The sequence below is a fragment of the Canis lupus genome, chromosome 16, assembly GCF_003254725.2.
Source record: "Canis lupus dingo isolate Sandy chromosome 16, ASM325472v2, whole genome shotgun sequence".
Classification (NCBI taxonomy): Eukaryota; Metazoa; Chordata; class Mammalia; order Carnivora; family Canidae; genus Canis; species Canis lupus.
The window spans coordinates 497,734-520,133 of record NC_064258.1 but is presented as its reverse complement, the minus strand read 5'-3'; the positions used below and the strand labels follow the sequence as shown (position 1 = coordinate 520,133).

At 59.6% G+C, this 22,400-nt stretch overlaps 1 protein-coding gene across 1 annotated transcript in view; it reads right to left on the bottom strand.

Moving 5' to 3' along the window:
- Nucleotides 1-19,360: 19,360 nt before the first annotated feature.
- TNS3 (tensin 3) overlaps nucleotides 19,361-22,400 on the bottom strand; it is a 156,559-nt gene continuing 153,519 nt past the window's right edge. The window contains exons 29-31 of the mRNA XM_049095289.1: nucleotides 21,922-22,017; nucleotides 21,794-21,820; nucleotides 19,361-21,110 (exon numbers count right to left, since the gene is read on the bottom strand). Of these exons, the coding sequence (XP_048951246.1) occupies nucleotides 20,966-21,110; nucleotides 21,794-21,820; nucleotides 21,922-22,017 (268 nt within the window). The 3' untranslated portion in view covers nucleotides 19,361-20,965. The remainder of the gene's footprint in view (nucleotides 21,111-21,793; nucleotides 21,821-21,921; nucleotides 22,018-22,400) is intronic.

Below are 22,400 nucleotides of genomic sequence, written 5' to 3'. Positions count from 1 at the left end.
ATTTACCCAGAAAACATAAGAGGATCAACAGATCATTGCAAAAAGGAAGAGCTTAACAAGGATGCTGGATGTGAAATCGATAGGGAAAAATCAATGGCATTTCTCCAACGCAGAAAATGTTAACAGCAAACAAGCTACACATTAAAAATAAAAAAATAAATAAAAATTTAAAAAGTAAAAGTAAAAATAAAAATAGCAAAAAATAAATAAATAAATAAAAATCAAAAAAATAAACATAAAAATAGCAACCGAAACGTTGAAACCTCTTGGAGCAAAGTGAATGTATTTTTAATCCAGTCAAGCATTTTTTTCAACAAAATGAAAGTCAAGGGCAGCCCGGGGGGCTCAGAGGTTCAGCGCCGCCTTAGGCCCAGGGTGTGACCCCGGGTCCCGGGATCGAGTCCTGCAGGGAGCCTGCTTCTCCCTCTGCCTGGGTCTCTGCCTCTCTCTCTCTCTCTCTCTCTCTCTCTCTCTCTTTCTCAATCTGTGAGTCTCTCATGAATAAATAAATTTTAAAAAAATGAAAGTCAAGCATGAAGGCGCTGTGCTCCCAGCCAAGCAGCCACCGTGAGGCTACGGCAGGTGCAGTGGACGCGGGTCCACTGCAGGAGGAGGCGGGTCCCAGGCTGCCAGCAAGCCGTCCCATAGGCTCCCTGCGAGGCCCCCTCGCCCACGCCGGCGCAGGGGGCCCACGGCTGAGCTCGTGGCATCACGTCGGGGAGCAGCCAGTGCCGGGGGTCCCCACAGAGACCATGCAGGGGCACAGCCACGAGCTGCCTCCGCAGGCTCCCTCTGAGAACCCAACCATGGGCTGCTTGGGGCCGAGGGGCCATGAGCCTGGGGATCCCCCCAGGACCCCCGACCGGGCTGGCCTGACACCCCCAGGACGCCCACGGGGCCGCAGCATCGCCCTTCGTGCTGGCTCGCGTGGGCCCCCACCCTCCAGGCAAGTGCCTGCAATTCTGCTCGGCTCCCTCCCTGCCGTACACAGCGCGCAGTCCTGCGTCCCTCTTCCCTTCTGTGCTCGTCCCGGGACCCGCCTGCACGACCTCCCCTCCGAGTGGACATCCGCGTCCCACAGCTGGTCAGCATCACCCAGTGCAAGCGTTTTGAGACTCAGAGCGCTGCTCGTCCTCCTCTCTGGGCTGCGGGCCCATCTGGGGCAGCCAGGCCGCCACACATGCACCCCGGGCCGGGCCGCCCAGACCTCAGGCCTGCATCGTCACAGTCCTGGAGGCTGCGGATCCAGTGGTTCAGGGACGGTGTCCTTCCCTGGGGCCTCATGCGACAGAGACAGGGACGGAGCTCTGCTGTCTCTCTTCAGAAGGACCACGGTCTTCCAAGTTCAGGGCCCTGCCCTCGTGACGTCACTCAGGCCAAATTACTTCCTTGAGGCCCCATCTCCGCAGTCCGCCGTTCTGGGGGTTAGGCCCCCCATGCTTCAGATAAGAACCTGGCCAGGAGGGCGGGTGCAGACACCGGGTGCATCACAGTCCAGGAAGGCAGCGTGCTGACTTGCCTCCTGCTCTAATTCTGTCCCGAGCACCTGGTGTGCCGCAGCGAGTAACCGCCCCGAACAAAGGGATAGAGCAATGGTTCTTTCCCATGACCTGGAGATTGCATAACTTTGACACTCGTCTGATCTGCTGGCCCTGACACGGGAAAACCCCCCAAAAATTCTCAGACATGAAGGTTCATTGAGGGCTCCCATCTAAACTCAAACCCAAGGTCCTGTGAACAGACCCACAGCTTACTATGACGGCTTCATGATTCTCCGCAGGCTCTGGGTTGTCATGATTTTGATGAGAAAAGAGCTGATATAGGAAAAGAGAGTATAGGGTTTTGCACAACAAGAGGCAGGGTTTTGTCTTATGAAACCTTCAGGCTGACATGTCCTTTTGAGCCATCCTTAAGGTAGGCACATCCTGCTGCAGCGGTGCCAGCATATATCGTGAGATAAATGAAATATCCTGAGATTTCACGAGACGGAAATATCCCAAGATTTCTCCCACAAGGACTGTGGCAATGACGACTTATGGCAATGACAGGTGGCACAGGCACAGTGAGCGGTCACACAGCTGCTCCGCCCGCAGCAACCTTAGGGCACGATGTCTGAAGCTTTGAACCAGACGGAGAGCCCGAAAGCTGGTGTGGTCTGGACTCGTCTGCAAATGAGCTTCGTGACTTTGGGCAAAGCATTTCACCTTTCCATCCAGCTCCAATATCTTTATGAATTTATGATTTTGTTTCACTACGATGTTTCTATTGGTGAGTCAAAACACCACATTTGTTTTCCAGGGAAAGCTCCAAAACGGTGACACAATGACATTCCGAAGAACGGGCCATCGGAAGAATGAGGAATTACCGAAAAATCACACTCTAGGATGAGCGACACAGGAGCGACAATGGTGAGGCTCTGTCTCTTCACGCGGCCTGGTCCACACTCAGTGACAGCAGACTCAGCGGGGTCCCTGAGCAGCGAGCCAGGACCAGGATGGCCACTTGACCTTTGTTCCCTGCTTATCTACTCATCTACAAGAGTCCAAAGAACAAAGCAAAAGGTATCAAGGGAGCTGGAGATGCTTATTTTCCTACAAACCAGGCGATTGTTGTGAGGCGTGGTGTTGAAATCTCATCTGAGTGACTCTACTTGTAGTATTTCCCTCCAGAATAACAAGTGCCAGCTCTTGGGAAAGAGAGAAAGCTGAACGGATTCCCAGTCCGTTCCAATATATCCGGAGTCTGGATCATCTCAGGCGGATTTGAACGACTCTAGGTGCAATATTTGGGCGGTCAGATGCTCGTGCGACTTCCGTGATGACATGGTGGACAGGAATTCCTGGAGAAGGCTTTCCATCATCCCTTCAGATGTATTTATCTCCAGGAGGCCATGGCCTCAAAACAAGAACTGAACGTCCTGATTGCAGCGGGAGTGGATCCACTCACTAGAGATAAACAAGGCTGCCAGGTGCCTTGAAGAAAAGAAGCAAAGCACATTGTTGAGCTCGTACTGTGGGCCCAGGGAAGGGCTCGGTGCCTCACGTGTCATCTGATTTCACCTCCATGCGGGCCCATGGGTGCAAGGACACTCTCCCCTGGCATAGGAAGGTGCAGAGACCCAAAGCACCCCCATCGCCTCAGCTGGCACGTCTGGCCTCCACCCCACTGCAAATGTGCGCCTTCGCCTCTGCGGACCTGGCTGCACACAGCTGAGCTCCACCAGCGCCATGACTTGGGATGAGCAAAGACCGGCTGCCACCCCCTGTTTATTAATCCATTCAACACAATTTAGTGAGGCTCCCATAAAAGCAGCAAATCCCAAGCTGTGGTGTGCATGTGCATCCTCTGGAGCAGTGGCTTCTGCAAGTCCGGTAGGTCTGGGTCTGATCCCCTGCACTTGACAGGCTTCCGGTGACACCACTGCTGCCGGTCCGTGGGCCACACTTTGAGCAGGAGCTGCCAGCTGGCCGGAGAGAATATAAAAGCAAACAAGACGCAATCCGTGGCCTGGCCAGCAGAGGAACGCAGAAGGCAGCTGGATTCACCAAACTACCACGGTCTTCAGGAAAGCCCATGCCGCCTGGGGTGATGGAGGTGGGGAAGACCTCCCTGGGGAGGCTTTGGAGCTGAGCTTGAGACACGAAGAGCTGTCTTCTCGTGGTGAACCCGGGGCGAAGCCCACTGGTGGGGGAAGCCACGGCCGCTAAGGTGGAGGGAGAGAACAGGAGCGCCAACGGCAGAGACGCCATCGTAACCACAGCGCTGCCAACGGCGCGAGTCATGAGAACGCTGGAATCCATGATCCCATGATCCCAGATTAATGATGAGAAAATCTGCATCGGCCAAGTTCAAATGAAGGAGCATTCTCTCAAACCCTGGCCAGCACTCCTCAAACTGTCGAGTGTGTAAAAAGCAAGGAAAAGCTGATGAGTTGCCATTGACCAGAGTGGACCCAAGAGAAGTGATGACTGAATGCATCGTGGTGTTTTAGGGTCGGATTCAGAGACAACAACAACAAAAAGAATATTGAGAGTAAAAAGTACTGAGCTCCGAATACCCAACTTTTCTGTAGATCTAAATTACTCCAGGACAAGACGTTTCTCCTAAGACTTTGAAAGCTGCACAGACCGTATTAATATTAGGAGAAGTAGACTCAGAGCAAGGAGCATGATCAGGGGTGAATATGGGCATAGAATAATGATAAAGGATGAGCTCATCGAGAACACAGAATAATCCTAAATACAGATGCACCTGACGACAGGTTCCAACTACACAAAGTGACAAATCCCAAACCTGGAAGGAGAGCTACACAGACCCACAGTTGGACTTGCAGACATCAACCCTCTATTCGGAGTATCAATAGGAAAGGGAGGTGGAAAGTCCGCGAGGATGCAGAGGATTTGGAAAGTGCCATCCACAGCCTGGACGTCGTGGGCATTTATAGGACGATCTGCTTCAGAAAGCAGCATCCACATCCTAAAGCGCCAGGAATATCCCATCCCGCGAGGTCGGACACGTCCAGCCCCATGAGACTAACACTGACAAAGGCCAAACACTCGAGGCCACAAATCCCATTCTCTGACAACCATGGGGTTAATCTAGAAACCAAAATGAAAAAGAAATCTGGAAAAAAAATCCCCAAACATTTAGAAATGGAAGGACATGCTTCGAACTGCTGTCATGAACCGAGTCAAAACAGAAGTCTCCAGGGAAATTAGAAATGATCTTGACTGGCATGAAAATAATAAGGCAGCTTAGAAACGCCAGTCGCATGTCACTAAGGTTTTGTTTAGAGAGAAATTTACAGCAGTCAATGCTTGCACGAGACGACAGATCAGTGGTCTAAACTTCTCCTTTAAAATCTAGAAAAGTGCAAAATAAATCCAAATCAAGCAGAAGAAAGAAGATAATAAATCAGAAGGAAATCAGCAGAAATCCATGGAATTAAAGACAGCGAAATATAGAGAAAATCAATGAAAGAAAAGATCAATAAAACCCTGACAAGACCAAAAAGCAATTTAAAAGACAAATTACTGACATTGGAAAGGAAAGAGAGGATGTCACTCAGTCCACACAAGTAATAAAAGGAGGGTAATGGGATCATCTCTCTGCCTACGCGTTTAACCACTTCGATGTAATGGACCAATTCTTTGAAAAACAAAAGCCATCCAAACTCGTTCAAGAAAATAAAACCTGAACAGTCCAATATTTATTTTTTTTGAAAAGCAATTTTTTTTATTTAAATCTTCTAATTCATGTAGAAAAGTCTCAGGACTCCACCTCCCCCCAAATTATTTCTTTATTTTATTTTTTTTTTTATTTTAGAGAAAGAGAGAGAGAGCAACAGAGGAGGAGCAGAGGGAGAAGGAGAAGCAGACTCCAGGCTGAGCAGGTAGCCCGACGCGAGGCCTGATCCCAGGACCCTGGGATTGTGACCTGAGCCAAAATCAAGAGCCACCTACGGGCCTGCAAAAAAAAAAAAATTATTTTTTATTTTTTTATTTTTTTATTTTTTATTTTTTTTTTTAAGCTGGAACTGATCTAGGTTACCAACATCGCAGGGTCCTGATCAATGTACAAAAGTCTGTTGCTTCTTTGTATACGATTGACCCTTGAACGATGTAGGGATTGGGGTGCTGGTCACCCCCCAACTATCAAGAATCCAAAGATAACGTGAAAAAATTCTATTTATTTACGGGTATATTGATTCAGGCATTGTAAACAAAGGGGCATCAATATGATTGCTTTTTTTTAATAAATTTATTTTTTATTGGTGTTCGATTTGCCAACATCTAGAATAACACCCAGGGCTCACCCCATCAAGTGCTCTATGGTGACCTCGTGTAGTCAGGGCGTATATGCCAATGAATAAATAGTCATGAAATCTGTACAGGATCCTGTAGCAGGATGCTACAGGCCTAGTCACAAGACGGCATGGAGCTCACTAACGTTTGCTATCTCTAAGCACCGTGGTTCATCCGTGAGTTTTTGCAGACTGTCACGTTTCCAGCAACTTTTCCAGTATATTTATCGAAACACATCTGCAGGGCTCCTGGGTGGCTCCATCAGTTCAGTGTCCAACCCTTGATTTCAGCCCAGGTCGTGATCTCAGGGTGCGGGATCGAATCCTGCGCTGGGCTCTGTGCTCAGTGGGGAGTCTGCTTGAGACTCTCCCTCTCCCTCTGCCCTTCCCTCCTCTCTCTCTCTGTCTCTCAATAAATAAATACAATCTTAAAAAAAAAAAAAGAAAGAAAGACATCTCTGTATAAGTGGGTCCATACGATCCAAACCTACATCGTTTGAGTGTCAACTGTGCTAAGGATGACTAATCTGAAATGAGGAAGTGTGTTGACAGCGGCATCTAAAGATGTAATACACAAAATAAAATAAAATAAAATAAAATAAAATAAAATAAAATAAAAAAATAAAGATTTAATACACTTAGGAGGAAATTTAACACTTTACCCTGCAAACTACAAGACGTCACTACTGGAAATCCATCACCTAAGTAACGTCCCCGCTCACGGAGGACACGTGTCGCCCGAGATGGCTGCGCTACCTGGGTCTCGAGACTGGGTCCAGCTCCTGTTCTGATCCCCGCGGGCTCTTTCGCGGTAGTTGACAAGCTACGGGATGCGCGTGGAGATGCCCAGCGCGCAGAATAATGAGCCAGTCTGGGGCTCCCGAGATGTGGGGCTGACCCACAGCTGTGACCCCCCCAGGACACCATCTCGTCACTACGGATCTTCCCGAAAACGAACAGACTGCGTCTCGACGCCTCTGGGGTACCTGCATCCAGGCGGGGCCCGGGCTGCCCGGCACGTGCCCTCCGGGATGGGGCATTGGGGCCCCAAGGCCACGCCTTGGCCCCCGTGCAGGACTCTTCCCCCAACACGGGCGTCAGCCGCTTGCACGGCAGAGGTGGTCAGGGCCCGGGCAGCCCTGAGCACCGGAGGCCCAGCCCACGTGGGTGGCCCGCGCAGCCTTGTCTCCGGGACCCTGGCGGGAGGCCTCAGGCCAAGGGAGAGCCCCGGGGCGGCTCCACACACCTGCTGCCACGGTCGCTCGAGGAGCGGCCTTCCAAGCTCCAATTGGAGCAGAGGCCAAGGGACGGGGCGCCCCTCGGGGAGGCTCCCGTCGCTCCCCCAGCAGCCGGCCCAGGTTGACTGGTCCCACCGTGTGTCTGTGCCGGCGTCGGCTCACGGAAAACGGGCCTTGGCTTTGCAACGGTGCCGGGAGTGTGCCCCCCGCCCCCTCGTCCTGCTTCAGGGCCTGGTCTTCCGAAGTAGAACACGCAGAGGAACGCCTCCCCCTCCTGCCTGTGGCCGCGTCACCACAGGCGGCCTCCCCAGGGCCCCGTCAGCCTGTGCCCGGTCCTGGCAGACCGGACCCGGTGCCCGGGAACCCCACCGGGTGGGCGCACCGAGGCCCAAAGCACCCCTGGCCCCGGCCACCAGAGGCCAGAAACTCCATGCAGCATGGCTCCCAGGCAGGGCAGGAGAGGGGAGGGGAGGGGAGGGGGGGGAGGCTTGGAGGCTGGGGAGGCTGGGAGGCAGGGGAGGCTGAGGAGCCTGGGGAGGCTGGGGAGGCAGGGGATGGTGGGGAGGCTGGGAGGCATCTGCTCTGCAGCCAAGAGAGAGCCATTCCAAGGAGGCCACGCTGGGCATCTGTGACAGGAGCAGACGCCCCTCCTCCACAACATAGGACACCCACAGTCTGCACCGGGCACATATGAGCGGGGGCCGCACATGCGTGTTTGCCAGCGGCTCCTTGTAGAAGATGATCCTCACACGCGGTTGCTCCTCTAATTCACCATCATCAGATGTTTACCTGTTTCCTTTCTAATGGTTATTCCGACATTGTTATTCAGCTGACCTCCTTTCGGTGATTTTCAGAGGATCCTTGAAAAAAAAAAAAGAAAAACAGTCTAGGAAAATTGCACGTGTCCACGGCTAAAGTGATCTGTTATTTCCAAATTTGTTATTTGTAACTGTGGGGTTCCCCCACCCCTTCCTTAGCTGCTCTTCAGGGCTCGGATGGTTCCAGATCCTTCCAGCTCCTGGAAGGGCCCGGCGCACACTTAACATTCTTAGTTCATCACGAAGCTGAGATAAACATCAGTTCACGCCAGCCCCGCGGCCGGCTCTGTGGCCCTGCTGGTAGCGCGCCCGCTGGACACGGGGACCACAGAGGACAGGCAGCCCCATGAGGCCCCGTCAGGCCCCGTCAGGCCCCATCAGGCCCCGTCAGGCCCCGTCAGGCCGGGAAGGAAGCACCAGGGAGCATCCCTTTTGGCAGCTTATTTGTTTACAGGAAAGGGAAGGCTGCAGGCAGGGTCCCCACAGGCCCCCACAGCATTTTGCAACCCCTAACTTCTCCGAAGCACTCCTAGGGAAGCGGCCCCGCTCCAGCTGCAATGGAGGAGCTGGCGTCCAGGTGCCACAGGAGGAGCAGGTGCTGGGCTCCCTGCTGGGCGGGGAGGTTGGGGGACACTGGGGCTGCTGCCTGGCTGGGAGTGCGTGGCGGGGGGGTGCTTGGGGGACCCCGGGGGTCCGCGGCCGCGCTTGGGCTGATTATCCTCAGGCACAGGCTTCCCTGCTTTCTCCCCCAGTTGCACCACGTTGGGGACCCTCACACCCGGCCCCCGGCTCAGCCCTGGTGCCTGCGCCCACCTCCCTCCCCGGCCGCTGGGAGGACGCGGTGTTCTCCAAGGTCGCCCGGTGGGTCGGCCCTACCGCGTGAGGCCTTACAGACACCGTGCACCGGCACCTGCCCCCATCTCAGGGCGAGGCACTAACACTCAGCGTGTGTCTGCTGGGACGCAGGGCCTCTAAGGGACGATCGTGCTGAGCCTCAGGGTGCACCCTCGTGGCACCTGCTGCATCCCTGTGCAGGGAGGACGTCAGGACACAGGCACCCGGAGGGAGGAGCATGTGGGACACGAGGAGAAGGTGGCCGCCCACAGGCCCCGGACAGGCCTCGAGGGGACCAACCCTGTGACACCTGCATCTGGGCCTCCAGCCTTTGGCATCACAAGATGAGCACCTGCTGTTCAAGGCCTGGCTGGCCGGCCCCACGACCAACAAGAGCATCCTCCCCTCCGGGGGCGCCTGCGCCTCCAGGGCCCCTTCCAGCACCCAGGACAGTCGCCAAGATTCACTCTCAGTTCTGATCCCAAGAGCGCAGCCCTAGGTGCGGCCTGTCCTGGGGGCCACGGGACCCTGGGGGGCCGAGGAGCGAGCTTTCCCCGGCAGAGGACTCAGGTCCCAAACCAGAAGTTCCCGGCGCCCGACCCACCGCCCGCTCTGCTTTTTTTTTTTTTTTATGATAGTCACAGAGAGAGAGAGAGAGAGAGAGGCAGAGACACAGGCAGAGGGAGAAGCAGGCTCCATGCACCGGGAGCCCGAGGTGGGATTCGATCCCGGGTCTCCAGGATCGCGCCCTGGGCCAAAGGCAGGCGTCAAACCGCTGCGCCACCCAGGGATCCCCCGCTCTGCTTTTTTAGGGGACGCACTAACCTGGGAGGCTGGCCTTCGCTCAGGCCACACCTAAGGGCAGCAGTTCCGAGGCTAAGCTCCGGGCGTAGCTCAAAGCCGCAGCCGCCTTCGGGGGGCCCACCCAGTCTCCCCAGAATCGTGGGAGTGGCAGGCAGCATCCCAGGGGTAATTGCATGCGGTCCCTTGGAGGTTTTTGAAGTCTAAACCAAAACGGCTGCAGGAAGCAGAAGACCCCGCGAGCGCACGGCTGTTCCACCTGGACGCGGCCCCGACCCGGCGCCTAAGCACTGGGGGCGCGGCCCACGCTCATCCTCGTGGGGCCCCCGGCTCCCGCCTGCTCCAGGCGCCCTCCCCGAGGCCCCGGACGCCCATGCTGCTCCTCAGGCCGCTTCCCTCCCTGGCGCATGGGGGGCCGCCCGGGGCCCCAAGTCTGCCCATGTCCTGCTGTGCTCCCTGGGCGTCTGTCGGGAACGGTGCGCGGGGAGCCGGGGCGGCCGCACAGACCCCGGGACAGGCAAGGGGAGGACGCCCGGGTGCAGCGTGCACCGTGGGAGCGTGTTCAGGGGGACATGGAGGGGAAACCTCGCTCCGAGCTTCTTCTTTTTTTTTTTTTTTTTTAAGATTTTATTTATTTATTCATGAGAGACACAGAGAGAGGCAGAGACACAGGCAGAGGGAGAAGCAGGCTCCATGCAGGGAGCCCGATGTGGGACTCGATCCTGGGACCCGGGGTCACACCCTGGGCCAAAGGCAGATGCTCCACCGCTGAGCCCCCCGGGCCGCCCATGGCTCCGAGCTTCCTAACAGCCAGGGCACGTGCGTGTGCAAACTTGCACACTCACACCTGACCGGTCGTAAAATGCGCCAGGAGCCACCGCGTGCTCCGAGAGGGGTCACTGGATTCGAGCGACGGAGGACACTGGTGAGGGCCCGGCCTCGGCATCCAGGGCCCCGTCTCTTCTCCTGCTCCCCGGGAGACTGGATCCCGCCCACTTCTGATTCCCGGAGGGCAGCCCCAGGTCTGGCCCACCACGACGCCGAGGGACCCCAAGGGACCCCGAGGGCCCAGGCACAGGGGACCCCGTGCTAGTCGACAGGCAGCGGAGACCTCGGGCGCCACGGGAAGTGATTCCCACTCCCAGGAGCTCCACGTGCACAGGCCGCCGTGGGCAGTGGTGGCTCCCGGGGGGTCTGGGTGGGGAAGCAAGGCCAGCAGGGAGCCTGCCCCGAGGACCTGCCCCCGAGCCGAGCACCCTGGGGGGGCCGCCTGGCTCTCCCCTGCCCTCCAGGCCCGCCGAGCTCGGGTGTCCGCCGGGCGCCCCTGCTCCTGTCCCCACGCCTGGCCCGCTTGCACAAGCACACGGTGCCGCGGGGCCTGGGCGGTGGGCACATGCGACAGGCCCAGCCTGGGCGCTCTGCCCCTCCCTCGTCACCTGGGTCCTGGTGCAGTCGGGGCCATCACGCTCCCCGGCCGTGAGCTGCACCCGTCGCACTTTCCAGAAGCAGGTCCTAGACTCACAGTTGAAGCCCGTCACGGTGTCCCCTCCCCTGGTCTAGCCCGACGCTTCCCCCCCCCCCCCCCATGCCGACCTGCCGCCTTGGACCTGCGCTTGCTCAGGGACTCCCGGCCGGGGCTGGGGCGTGGCTGGCGGGGGCAGGAAGCGCGCCGTCGGGAGGCCGCAGTGGCAGAGGTGCGGCCGACCCGAGGGAGAGCTGCCCGGCACCCACACACCTGGCCCAGGGGAGACATGGGGCTCAGGGCCACTGCCCGGGATCGTCCACCCTCACGTGGAACCCGGGGGCGCTCGGGGGGTTAGAGGTCATCCTCCCAGGGCTCCCCCTGGGCCGCCGGGCCTGCGACGCTGCGATGCACAAGAGGCACAAGGTTGGGCTTCCCCCCCTTTCCGGGCTCAGGGACCCCTCCCCGCCCCTCCGGATTCCCTAAGGGGGGAGCACAGGTGTCCCTGTTTGCTAACAGGTGAGGTCAGGAGGGCACCTGGGGGGCCGGTGGCCAGGGGAGCCGACCACGTGGTTACAGGTGGGCCCGGGCCCCAGCTTGGATGCAACAGCCCGGGGCCCCTCAGCGGCTCAGGGAGGCTGGGGGCCTTCTGCGCTGCTGACGAGGACTCGGAGGCCGCCCCCGACGCCCGCACACGGGGGCTGCAGGCTGCGGCACCAGCTCTCCAGGTCCCTGCGCCCCCCCTCCCCCCCCCCCGCGGCCGCCAGCGAGGAGGGGGTCGACCTCTGCGCTTCCCCACCCAGCACCCCGGCCGGTGACCCCATGAGGCCCTCCCCCTGGACCCCGCGCCCTCTTCATCCCCCCTTCCGTCCTCTGCGCCTCCAGCAGCCCAACCTCAGTTCTCTGGGCGGGGACCCCTGCCCCCCATCGTCTTCCCAATGGACCCCATGCCCCCCGGCCTCGTCCTCCTGGGGGACCCCCCACCCCACGCTGTCCTCCCTGCAGACCCGCCCCTCCCCGTCCTCCCCGGGCCTCTGCCCCACCTCCCTCCTGCCCCTGCCCCTGCCCCTGCCCCTCGCCGTCCTCCCCGGGACCCCTGCCCATCCTCCCTCCTCCCTCTGCCCCTCCCCGCCCCTCCCTGTCCCTCCCCGTCCTCCCCCCTCCGCGGCAGCCCACGCGGGTCGGGGAAGGCGCGCGCGCCCCCTGCCGGCCGTGCCGGGACGCTGCGCTGACCGCGCGCAAAGGGCTGATCTACAGTTTTCCTGAAGGCAAAGGATTTCAGGGCTATGGACATTTCTGAAAATACAGATAAAGAAAAAAGGAAGGGGGACTCTGGCCGCTGCGGACACATGCAGTCGCGGCACCGTGCACCTCCTCCAGGACGTCCTCCTGTGCCGCGTGTGCTCCCTGGGAGGCCTGCCCAGCCTGAGCAGCTTGCAGCCACCAAAGACAGTCACACTTTTTAAATTGTTCCTCTAGGGACGCCTGGGTGGCTCAGCGGTTGAGCTGCCTTTGGCCCAGGGCATGATCCTGGAATCCCAGGATCGAGTCCCATATTGGGCTCCCTGCATGGAGCCTGCTTCTCCCTCTGCCTCTCTCCCTCTCTCTCTCTCTCTCTGTGTCTCTCATGAATAAATAAATAAAATCTTAAAAAATAAAAATAAAAAATAAATTGTTCCTCTAACAAAGGTCAATGTGACTGCAAGCCCGGGGCGCCCTGGTCGTGGCAGGGTGCAGGCTCCGTTAACCGGCTCCTATCACAGCTGCCCACCCGCGGGAAGGTCCAGGGTCCCACGGGTCCCTCCCGGCCTGGTCCCTGATGGCCGCTGAGCAGTCAGGAAGGCTCCTGAAGCTCCGTGGTCTCTCCGCTCCGGGCCCACCGCTGTCACTAACCTGGGTGACAGGGTTTGCAGGTGACTTAGAAAGACCCAGACACATACACACAGGCCAAGGCACACCTGCCCACATGCCACAAAACATGCAGACACGCACGTGCCCACGCCGTGCGCACACACCAACACGCCTGCACGCACACACACTCCATAAAGCAGGCCCACCAGGCCACAATCAGTGGGGCGCAGTGGACGTGAGAGAGGAGATGGGCGGCGGATGTGCCTCTGGACCTCGCTGCAGGAAGGGGGGCGAGGCAGCCCTGGGGAGCAGTGTTCAGGCCCCAGGCTCATCTTCTGCGGTGATCTGGGCTCTCGGACGGCCGCCTTGGGGTCTCTCAGCCCCGCGGCCGGGCTTGGCCCTTACTGTACGCCCCTCGGGGCTGTTGTGAGGATTGTGGAAGACAGTGCCTGGCACAGAGTAAATGCTAATGAAGCTTAGATATTACTATTACTCAGAGAATGTATTGGGCCTCTGCTCAGAACCCACACCTTGTACTTTGTTTTTTCATTTATGGGAAATTTGTGAAATCTCTTCTTTGTTACTAATCCACTAGTGGAAGGGTGTGGGGCTGGTTCTGGTTTTCGACAGTTCTGAATAGAGCGGCTGCAGACCTCCACGTGTGAGTCTCTTTTGAATATAAGTTTCATTCCCTTTGGGTAAATACTTCAGCACAGGCTCACCGGGTTACACGGTGTGAGCATATGAGAGACTGCGTAAGAAATAAGAAAGCGTATGAGAAATTGTAAGACAATGCCAAAGTGCTCCGGAAGTGGCTGCGGGTCTTTTGCATTCCACCCGCCAACGTGGGCAAGTTCAGGGGCCCCACGTCCTCCTCGTTGTCCTCAGCTACTGTTTTGACCACTCCAGAAGAGACAGGATGAGCGCTCGTGGAGGGTCTAATTTGCATGTGCCTCATGCCTCATGATGCGCACCGATTTGCTGCTTATTTATCCATCTTCTTTATAACTTTCTGGTTCAAATCATTTCCCCAATTTTTTCCGACCTTCACTTTAACATGTAACTGTGACCATTTTCCACAGATCTTTTCCTGCTTTCCTTTGGACAACTGGAGAGATAATAGGCCCGCCTGAGACTAAACACAGGTCAGATGCACACACATGGCCATGGTGGACCACACCCTGGAAGAACTAGTAATTTTGCATCTCTGCCAACTGCAGTGATGATGCTGATGGTGATGATGAATGATGATGGTGGTGATGGTGATGATGGTGGTGATGAAGGTAGTGATGGTGGTGGAGATGATGGTGGTGACGGTGATGATGGTGATGGTGATGGTGATGATGATGGTGATGGTGATGATGGTGGTGGTGATGGTGATGACGGTGATGGTGATGGTGATGACGGTGGTGGTGATGGTGATGACGGTGATGGTGGTGGTGGTGATGGTGATGGTGATGACGGTGATGGTGGTGGTGATGACAGTGATGGTGGTGGTGGTGATGGTGATGACGGTGATGGTGGTGGTGGTGATGGTGATGGTGATGACGGTGATGGTGATGGTGATGACGGTGGTGGTGATCGTGATGACAGTGATGGTGGTGGTGGTGATGGTGATGGTGATGACGGTGGTGGTGATGGTGATGACGGTGATGGTGGTGGTGGTGATGGTGATGGTGATGACGGTGATGGTGGTGGTGATGACAGTGATGGTGGTGGTGGTGATGGTGATGACGGTGATGGTGGTGGTGGTGATGGTGATGGTGATGACGGTGGTGGTGATGGTGATGACGGTGATGGTGGTGGTGGTGATGGTGATGGTGATGACGGTGGTGGTGATGGTGATGACGGTGATGGTGGTGGTGGTGATGGTGATGGTGATGACGGTGGTGGTGATGGTGATGACAGTGATGGTGGTGGTGGTGGTGGTGATGGTGATGGTGATGACGGTGGTGGTGATGGTGATGACAGTGATGGTGGTGGTGGTGATGGTGATGGTGATGATGGTGGTGGTGATGGTGATGATGGTGGTGGTGATGGTGATGGTGATGGTGATGATGGTGGTGGTGATGGTGATGGTGATGGTGATGACGGTGGTGGTGATGGTGATGACGGTGATGGTGGTGGTGGTGATGGTGATGGTGATGACGGTGGTGGTGATGGTGATGACGGTGGTGGTGGTGGTGGTGATGGTGATGGTGATGGTGGTGGTGATGAAACAATACCATCCATGGAAAGCTCACCATGTCCTAGGCTTTGCATGGGCTCTTCTTACACAGAACCTCATTTTATCTTCATCAAAACCCTTTGAAGACAAGGAATGTGCAGCCCTCATCACACACGGAGACGGCCAGGCTGACCCTGCTCGTGTGCAGAGCACGCGCACGCGCACACACACACACACACACACACTGCGGGGCTGTACTGCCCAGAGCAGCCGATCCCGTCTAACCGACACTGAAACATTTTCAGAGTTTTGCCTTGATTTGCCTCCTCTTTGCTCTCACAAGCAGTGAGAACAGCAAGTGTGTCCTCACAGCTGTCATTCGGTGAACTCCTGCCCACCACCCAGAGAGTGATGTTCTCGGTACTTTCATCTTCTAGAGGAGAGTCCTCCCCACCATGGCCTGCTCCTCTCCACCTTCCAGGAGCGCCAGGCCCTGGGCCCCGCGTGTGCAGCACACCTGATAGACTAACGGCCCTTCCTGCCCCCGTGGCCCACCATGGCCAAGCAGACATGGAGAAGCGGCGCGTGTGGTCGTGGGGCCTCCATGGGGCAGCCCTGCCTGGTCCCCCTGTCTCCTTAGGCCTGCTCAGCGGGGCCCTGGTTGAGGCCTCAGGCATGCCCTGGGACTTCTCCGGTCATTTTTATATAATCAAATGCCCCACAGTCACTTGTGATTGTGGAAAACATCCCAATTTGGTGCCAAGGATGTGCAGGTTCCTGCAAGAATCCAAGTTTCTCTCTGCACCCGGTGTCGCTCTCCGCCCCTGGGAACTGGCTGCCAACCCCTCAGGAGGGGCCTTGGGAGGAGCAAGGATTGGGGAAGAAGGGTGCGCCTGGCGGGCTCTGATCAGCCCCACCTGCCCCGAGCCAAAGCTGGCCATTCTCTGGGTGCTTCTGGGGTCTCCAGAGCCTACGCCCCCTTCCTGCACCTCCATGCACCTGGGCAAAGTTTTCTTCTGAGAATTGCTGGCTCTCCCCTCCGGCTCTGGCTCTACGTGTTCAGACCTGTCATCCTGCTGGGTGGCCTCGTGAGAGACCCAAGATCAAGACCCCCCACATACACCCGGCTTCCCCACATATACCTGCAGGTCTCCCCGCAGCGGCGCTGCAGAGCTTGGGCCTGGGCCTGTGTCTCCCAGAGGTTCACATAGGTCTTGACTCTTCTCCTAGACGCGTGTCTGGTTTTGCTTTTCTAACGACGTTCCTGAGATGTAGCGCGCGGCCACGGCCTCCGCCCATGGAACGGAAAGATCCGGCGGGTTTTAGTACCTCTCCTGCACTCCACCATCGCCGCGGTCACGGAGGGCGGTTCCATCATCTCTTAGAGGACGATGACTTTGTTTTACCTCTTGGTTTCTCTTCCCGCCTATACTGGGAGCGCAAGGCGGGCCTCGCCAGGCGGGCAGGGGGCGTGCGGAGGACAGAGGGCACGCGCTCTCCCTTCAGGGCTCAGCAGCTTGCCGCGTCCGCTCCTACTCCTGCTAAGACGGACACAGCCAGACCACGTGGGTCTGCGAGGCGAGGCCTCTGGAGCCAGCCGCCAGGGTCCCCCCGCGCATGCACCCTGGGTGCAAAGGGCATGGCCTGTGTCCCGACCATGGCCAAGCTGCTGAACATTTCTGCCCCTGGGCTCCGCATCTGTTGCCGGGCAGGGTCCCCACCTGCAGCTCCGCGTGGACCAGCGGGCAGCTCCCTGGCTCTTCCCTGCCCCCCGGGCCAGGGGCGGCCAAGTTGGGTTCAGGCATCGCCGCGTGGCCACGAGAATTTGGTCCGTGCAGAGGCCCCCGTGGTCCTGACGCCGCAGCCCGGGGGGCACAGGTGTCACAGGGGTAGAGGTTGGGGGGCCGTGGCTCAGCAGAGGCTTCCCTGGCCGGGCCTCTCCGGGGTCCCCAGGTGGTGGGAGACGCCGTGTGCTTCCTGGGGTGGGGGGCAGGCCTTCTGCTGGGGTCCCCCCGCCCCCGGGGTCTCAAATCCATGGAGACAGAGAGGCCTCATGGGCCAGCTCGGCTCTCGTGGCACCTGCCCTTTACTGGTACCCTCCCACAGGCAAAGGCTTTGGGGGTCCACGCCCCCACCCCCGCAGCCCCGGCCCTGGCCACTCGACGGCACCTGGTCTGCTCGTGTGTTTGGGTTCTCCTCCCTCTGCCAAGCTCTGCGCTCTGATCCCGCAGGAACTTTATGGCCATGGATTCTTGGATCTTTCTCTTGTTACCAACTCGACAGCCCTGCCGCCCGAATGTGCCCAGGTGTGGCCAAGCCCGTGTCCCCTGCACACGCCGGGGGCCCCAAGTCCACTGGCAACTCCAGTTGAGATTGGAGTCAGCCGTGTGAAGCGCGACCCCAGGCCCTGGGGTCCATCTCCTGGTCCTGGCAGCCACAGGCACCTCTAGAGGAAACACGAAGCCACTGGGCAGGCACAGGGCCCGTCACTGGTAGATTCAGAGCCCAAGGAGGTGGACCCGGGAGCCCACCTCCGATAGATCTGGGTCCCCGGTGGGCGAGATCCCAGCACTAATCGCCAGGAGATCCAAGGCCCCCCGCCAACAGATCCACGGGTCCCCAGTGGGCAGGACCCAGGTACCCTTCTCCAAGAGGCCCATGACCCCAGGGGTCGGACACGGCTGCCCACTATCAACAGACCCAGGATCCCCAGGAGACGGGCCCCGGGTGCCCATTGCCAGTAGGACCATCAGCGGTAGCCTCTGAGTGACAAGCAGGGAGGTCACCTGCACACGGCCAGCTCTCACCCAGGTGCGGAGTCCAGGCCACTGTGACAAATCCACTGTGCCCTCGGAGAGCCCGTGCCCTGGCCACGGCATCCACGCCCCGTGGCCCGGACTCCCTCCCTGGCCCCGCTCAAGGGTCGACCTTCCGTCCGACAAGACTCTCCCAAGCGCGGGAGGCCCCTGGGTCCCGTGTCCCCGTCACCTGGTTCAGGAAGGAGGTACACAGAGAGAGGGAGCCCAGACCCATGACGGCAAAAGCCAGCCTGATGCGGCCCCACCTGGCTGGGAAGCCTGCCCTGGGCGCCAGGCGCTGTGCTCAAGGTGCAGCCACGGAACTTCATATTCAGGTTCGGCCCAACTCAGGAGGACCCGGAGGGGCCCCGCCAGCGGGGGAGCAACAAAGCAATCAGCAGCTACAAGCAACAGCACATGCTGCAGTCCCGGCAGACACGTGCACACGTATGCACACACGTAGTCACACAGGGGCAGGCTCACACGGTCACACAGGTGCAGGTGCACACAGTGACACAGGTGCAGCACACACGTAGTCACACAGGGGCAGGCTCACACGGTCACACAGGTTCAGGTACACACAGAGTGACACAGATGCAGCACACACGTAGTCACACAAGGGGCAGGCTCACAGGGTCACACAGGTGCAGGTGCACATGTAGTCACACGGGCAGGTGCAGACGTAGTCATACAGGTGCAGCACACATGCAGCTAGAAGGTGCAGGGACACACGTAGTCATGCAGGGGCAGCACACAGTCACACAGGTGCAGGTGCACACACTGACACAGGTGCAGCACACATGTAGTCACACAGGTGCAGGCACACAGTGACACAGGTGCAGGTGCACCCGTAATCACATGGGCAGGCTCACAGGGTCACACGGGCAGGTGCACACGTAGTCACACAGGTGCAGATGCACACACAGGGACACAGGTGCAGCACACAGGTAGTCACGCAGGGGCAGCTGCACATGTAGCCACAAGGTGCAGGGACACACGTCGTCACATGGGCAGGTGCACACGGAGTCACACAGGTGCAGCTCACACAGTCACACAGGAGCAGGTGCACACACAGGGACACAGGTGCAGCACACAGCCACAAGGTGCAGTTGCACACGTAGTCACATGGGCAGGTGCACATGGAGTCACACAGGTGCAGCTCACACGGTCACATGGGCAGGCGCACACACAGGGACACAGGTGCAGCACACATGCAGCTAGAAGGTGCAGGGACACACGTAGTCACGCAGGGGCAGCACACACGGTCACACAGGTGCAGGTGCACACACAGCCACAAGGTGCAGGGTCACAGGTAGTCACACAGGTGCAGGTGCACACGTAGTCACACAGGTGCAGGTGCACACAGAGGGACACAGGTGCAGCACACAGGTAGTCACGCAGGGGCAGGTGCACATGTAGCCACAAGGTGCAGGGACACACGTAGTCACGGGCAGGTGCATACGGAGTCACACAGGGGCGGCTCACACAGTCACACGGGCAGGCGCACACGCAGGGACACAGGTGCAGCACACACGCAGACACACGTGCACACATATGCACTTCCACCCAACACAACAAATGCCTGTGCCACGGAGAATTTACCACCTTTATTATTTTATTATACTTTGAATAGAGACGATATCTGAAAAGCAGAGAAAATGACTATACAAAGGGCTTATAGAACATTCATTTACATACTGGGTATATTCTTTACAATGTAAGAAAAGTAAAAACGCGCACTACTAAGGCAGCTGTGGAGACGTGAGGTCCTGCACGCCGAGGAGACCCGGGGCCCCCGACGCGGTGACTTCCCAAGGCTGCGGGCTAACACTGGAGGAGCACGGCTCCGGGCCGCTGGGCGGGCGGGCAGGACCCGGAGCACGACCCCGCGGTGAGCAGGTCTCACGGCCTCCCTGGGACTGGGACCCTGCCTGGGGCAAAGCGTCCCCGCACCCGCGTGGGGGTGGGGCTCACCGCGGTCCAAGCCCCGTTCGCAGCTTCCTCTCGCTCTGTGTCACGCACGTGTAGCACGGGGAGACACCTGTCGTACCGGCTCATCGGGAATCGGGGATTGGGCTTCCCCGGCGGTGGAGGCGGAGCCCACTCCCTGATGCCCTGACCGCCGGGGGCAGAGGCCACAGTGGGCCAGTCCGCTTACAAGGCAAGGGAGGACGGCTTCTGGAACGTTCTGGACACAGAGCAGCCGGGAAGCCCACACTCCCCTCGCTCTGGTTTCTAAGCGAGCCGCCTCTTCCATCACCGGAAGGCCAAGGGACCGGGCGGGCGGTCCAGGCCGAGCCACGCACAGGCGTCTCAGGAGGGGGTGCCCCTTGGGGATGCACCTCGGGTCCTGGAATCCCCAGGCGCCAGCCACCCTTGCTGAGGACCCGGCCCCCGGGAGGGAGAAGGCCCGCGAAGACCAAGGCAAACATTTGGCACAGAAGTGAGGCACTTGCATCTGGGACATCGGGGAGTGGGACGCCGGCCCGGCCACCCCGCTTGCTTCTGCGAGGTCGGGTGTGGGCAGCCCACGGGCTGGGGCCGCTCAGGAGGCCTCCCCGGGCCGCACGGGGTCCTCGGCAGGAAGAGTGCTCAGGACTCGGCTCCCAGCCCGGGGAACGGAGCCTCGCGCCGGGCCTCCCCTCCTCCGCCGCGCAGCGGGCTGGGGACGTGGGGCCAACTGCTCACGGGGCCGACTCTGCCCCCGGACAAGGGAGGGGGAGCGTCCACTGGCCTCCGGGGCCACAACTCTGGGGCCGTCCAGGGCCCCCCAGTGACCGTAGGCCTTCCTGGTCCTCGCAGCCATCACGCCGCCCCCCCCTCAGGGCCCCAGCATCGCCGTGGGGAAGACAGGCCTGCCCCAGGGAGACGGGAGGACGGGCCCTGTCCATTGCCAGGGCCACTGCACAGCGGCTCCCACCGCCGCCGCCAGCGTGCAAGGGGCTCCCTGCAAGGCCCGGAGGCCCGGAGGCCCGGAGGTCCGGAGGCCCGGAGCGCAGCATCCGCCCCAGGGAGGCGTGGGTGAGCAGTCGTTGAGGGAAGGACAGCACACGGCCCGCCTGACCTCGTGTCTGTAAAGCCAGAGAGGAGCCGGCTTCCCGTCCTGGGGCTGGGGCGTCAGGCTCGCCAGCTGCCGCGCGGCGGGCACCTGGATCCCTGTCACGTCTCCGGCTGGGGCGGGCGGCGGGGGGGCTCAGACCTTCTTAGGGGAGCCGATCATGACCTTCGACACAAAGTTGACAATGGCGCTGGCGGGCTGCTCCGGGTCGTGCTCCGCAAATAAGTGGCACACATTGTCCGTGGCGCTGCCCTGCTTCCGGGCCACAAACCCGAAGACTCTGTGACGGGAAAGGTGGGCAGGTCAGCGCAGCGGCGGGTCCCGCGAGGCCCGGCGAGCTGCCGGCCCGTGTGCTGCCCCCGCGGGGAGAGCAGGTGCGTGGCCGCCCCCTGCCCGGTCCACCGCTGCCTGGGGCAGGTCCCCCCGAGCCACCCACCTCCCCTCTGGTGTGGGGACTGTGTTCCCGCCAGGGACGGCCAGGCAGGGCCACGTGGGGGCTGGACGCCCTCGCGCACCCCAGGCACCTCAGTCTCAGACTACGGGCAAGCGAGGGAGCGCACCCGGCTCCGGAAGGTTCCGGGAGCACGGCCAGGGAGCCAGGGCTGGCTGTCGGGGCTCCCCCAGCGTCTGGGAAACACCAGCACCGGGTCCGCCACGCGTACATATGCACGGGAAGCCCTCCCGCTGCCCCGAGCTCGACGTGCCTCCGGTGCGCACCTGCCCTGGCCGTACGATCCTCTCCACGCTCCCCGCCCAGCCCAAGGACTGGGCCTCCGGGGACGAGCCAGCAGGAGGGGAGCCCAGCCGGCCCTCCCCACGGGAGGCACCTTCATTCGTGCTCACGGCACAGCCTGCACCTGCCCGCGCGACGCCCTCATTCCCTTACGCGCCGCCAGCTTCAGAAATCTGCGAGGAAACCCGCTTTGGGCAGAGATGGGGGGCGCTGGCGTCCAGGAGCCTTACCTTGAGCAGGGGCCGTCTGTGATCCACCTTGCAGGTGGGAAAAAGAGAAAAAAAAGGAAGAGTTACATGAGTCTGCACGTTCACAGGCAAAGGGCGCACAGACGCTGCCGACACACACGCTCACTTACTTCCTGTCCTGCGGATCCAGCGCGCAGAAGATGACGCTGCTCACGGGGTAGTGTCTCCGAAAGAAGAGCCTGTCGGGACACGGGGAGGACACGCCCCTGTTAGGGGGCACGCGGGTGACGGGGACGCTCGGGCTGGGCGCCCCCGGGACAGGGTCCGGGCAGAAGCTGACTTGACTACTAGGCGCCTGCGGGCGGAGCTGTGGGCACGGGCGGACGGGCGGGTGCTGGGCACGGGGCTGCGGGAGGAGCCGCCCCGCGGTGGAGACGGGCGGTCATGCCGTGCACCTGCCAGCCACGTGGGGTTGGGACCAGGCCCAGCAGCCCTGGCCGGTGCGGGACGGGAGCCGGGGAGCCCAGCCTCCCCACCCTTGGTCCAAGGACCGCCGAGCACGTCCGGGGGCACGTGGCACAGGTGCCGGGGCAGGCGGGCCGTGCTGGGGGGAGCGCTGGGAACTGGCCCTGCGCCTGCCTCCAGGTCG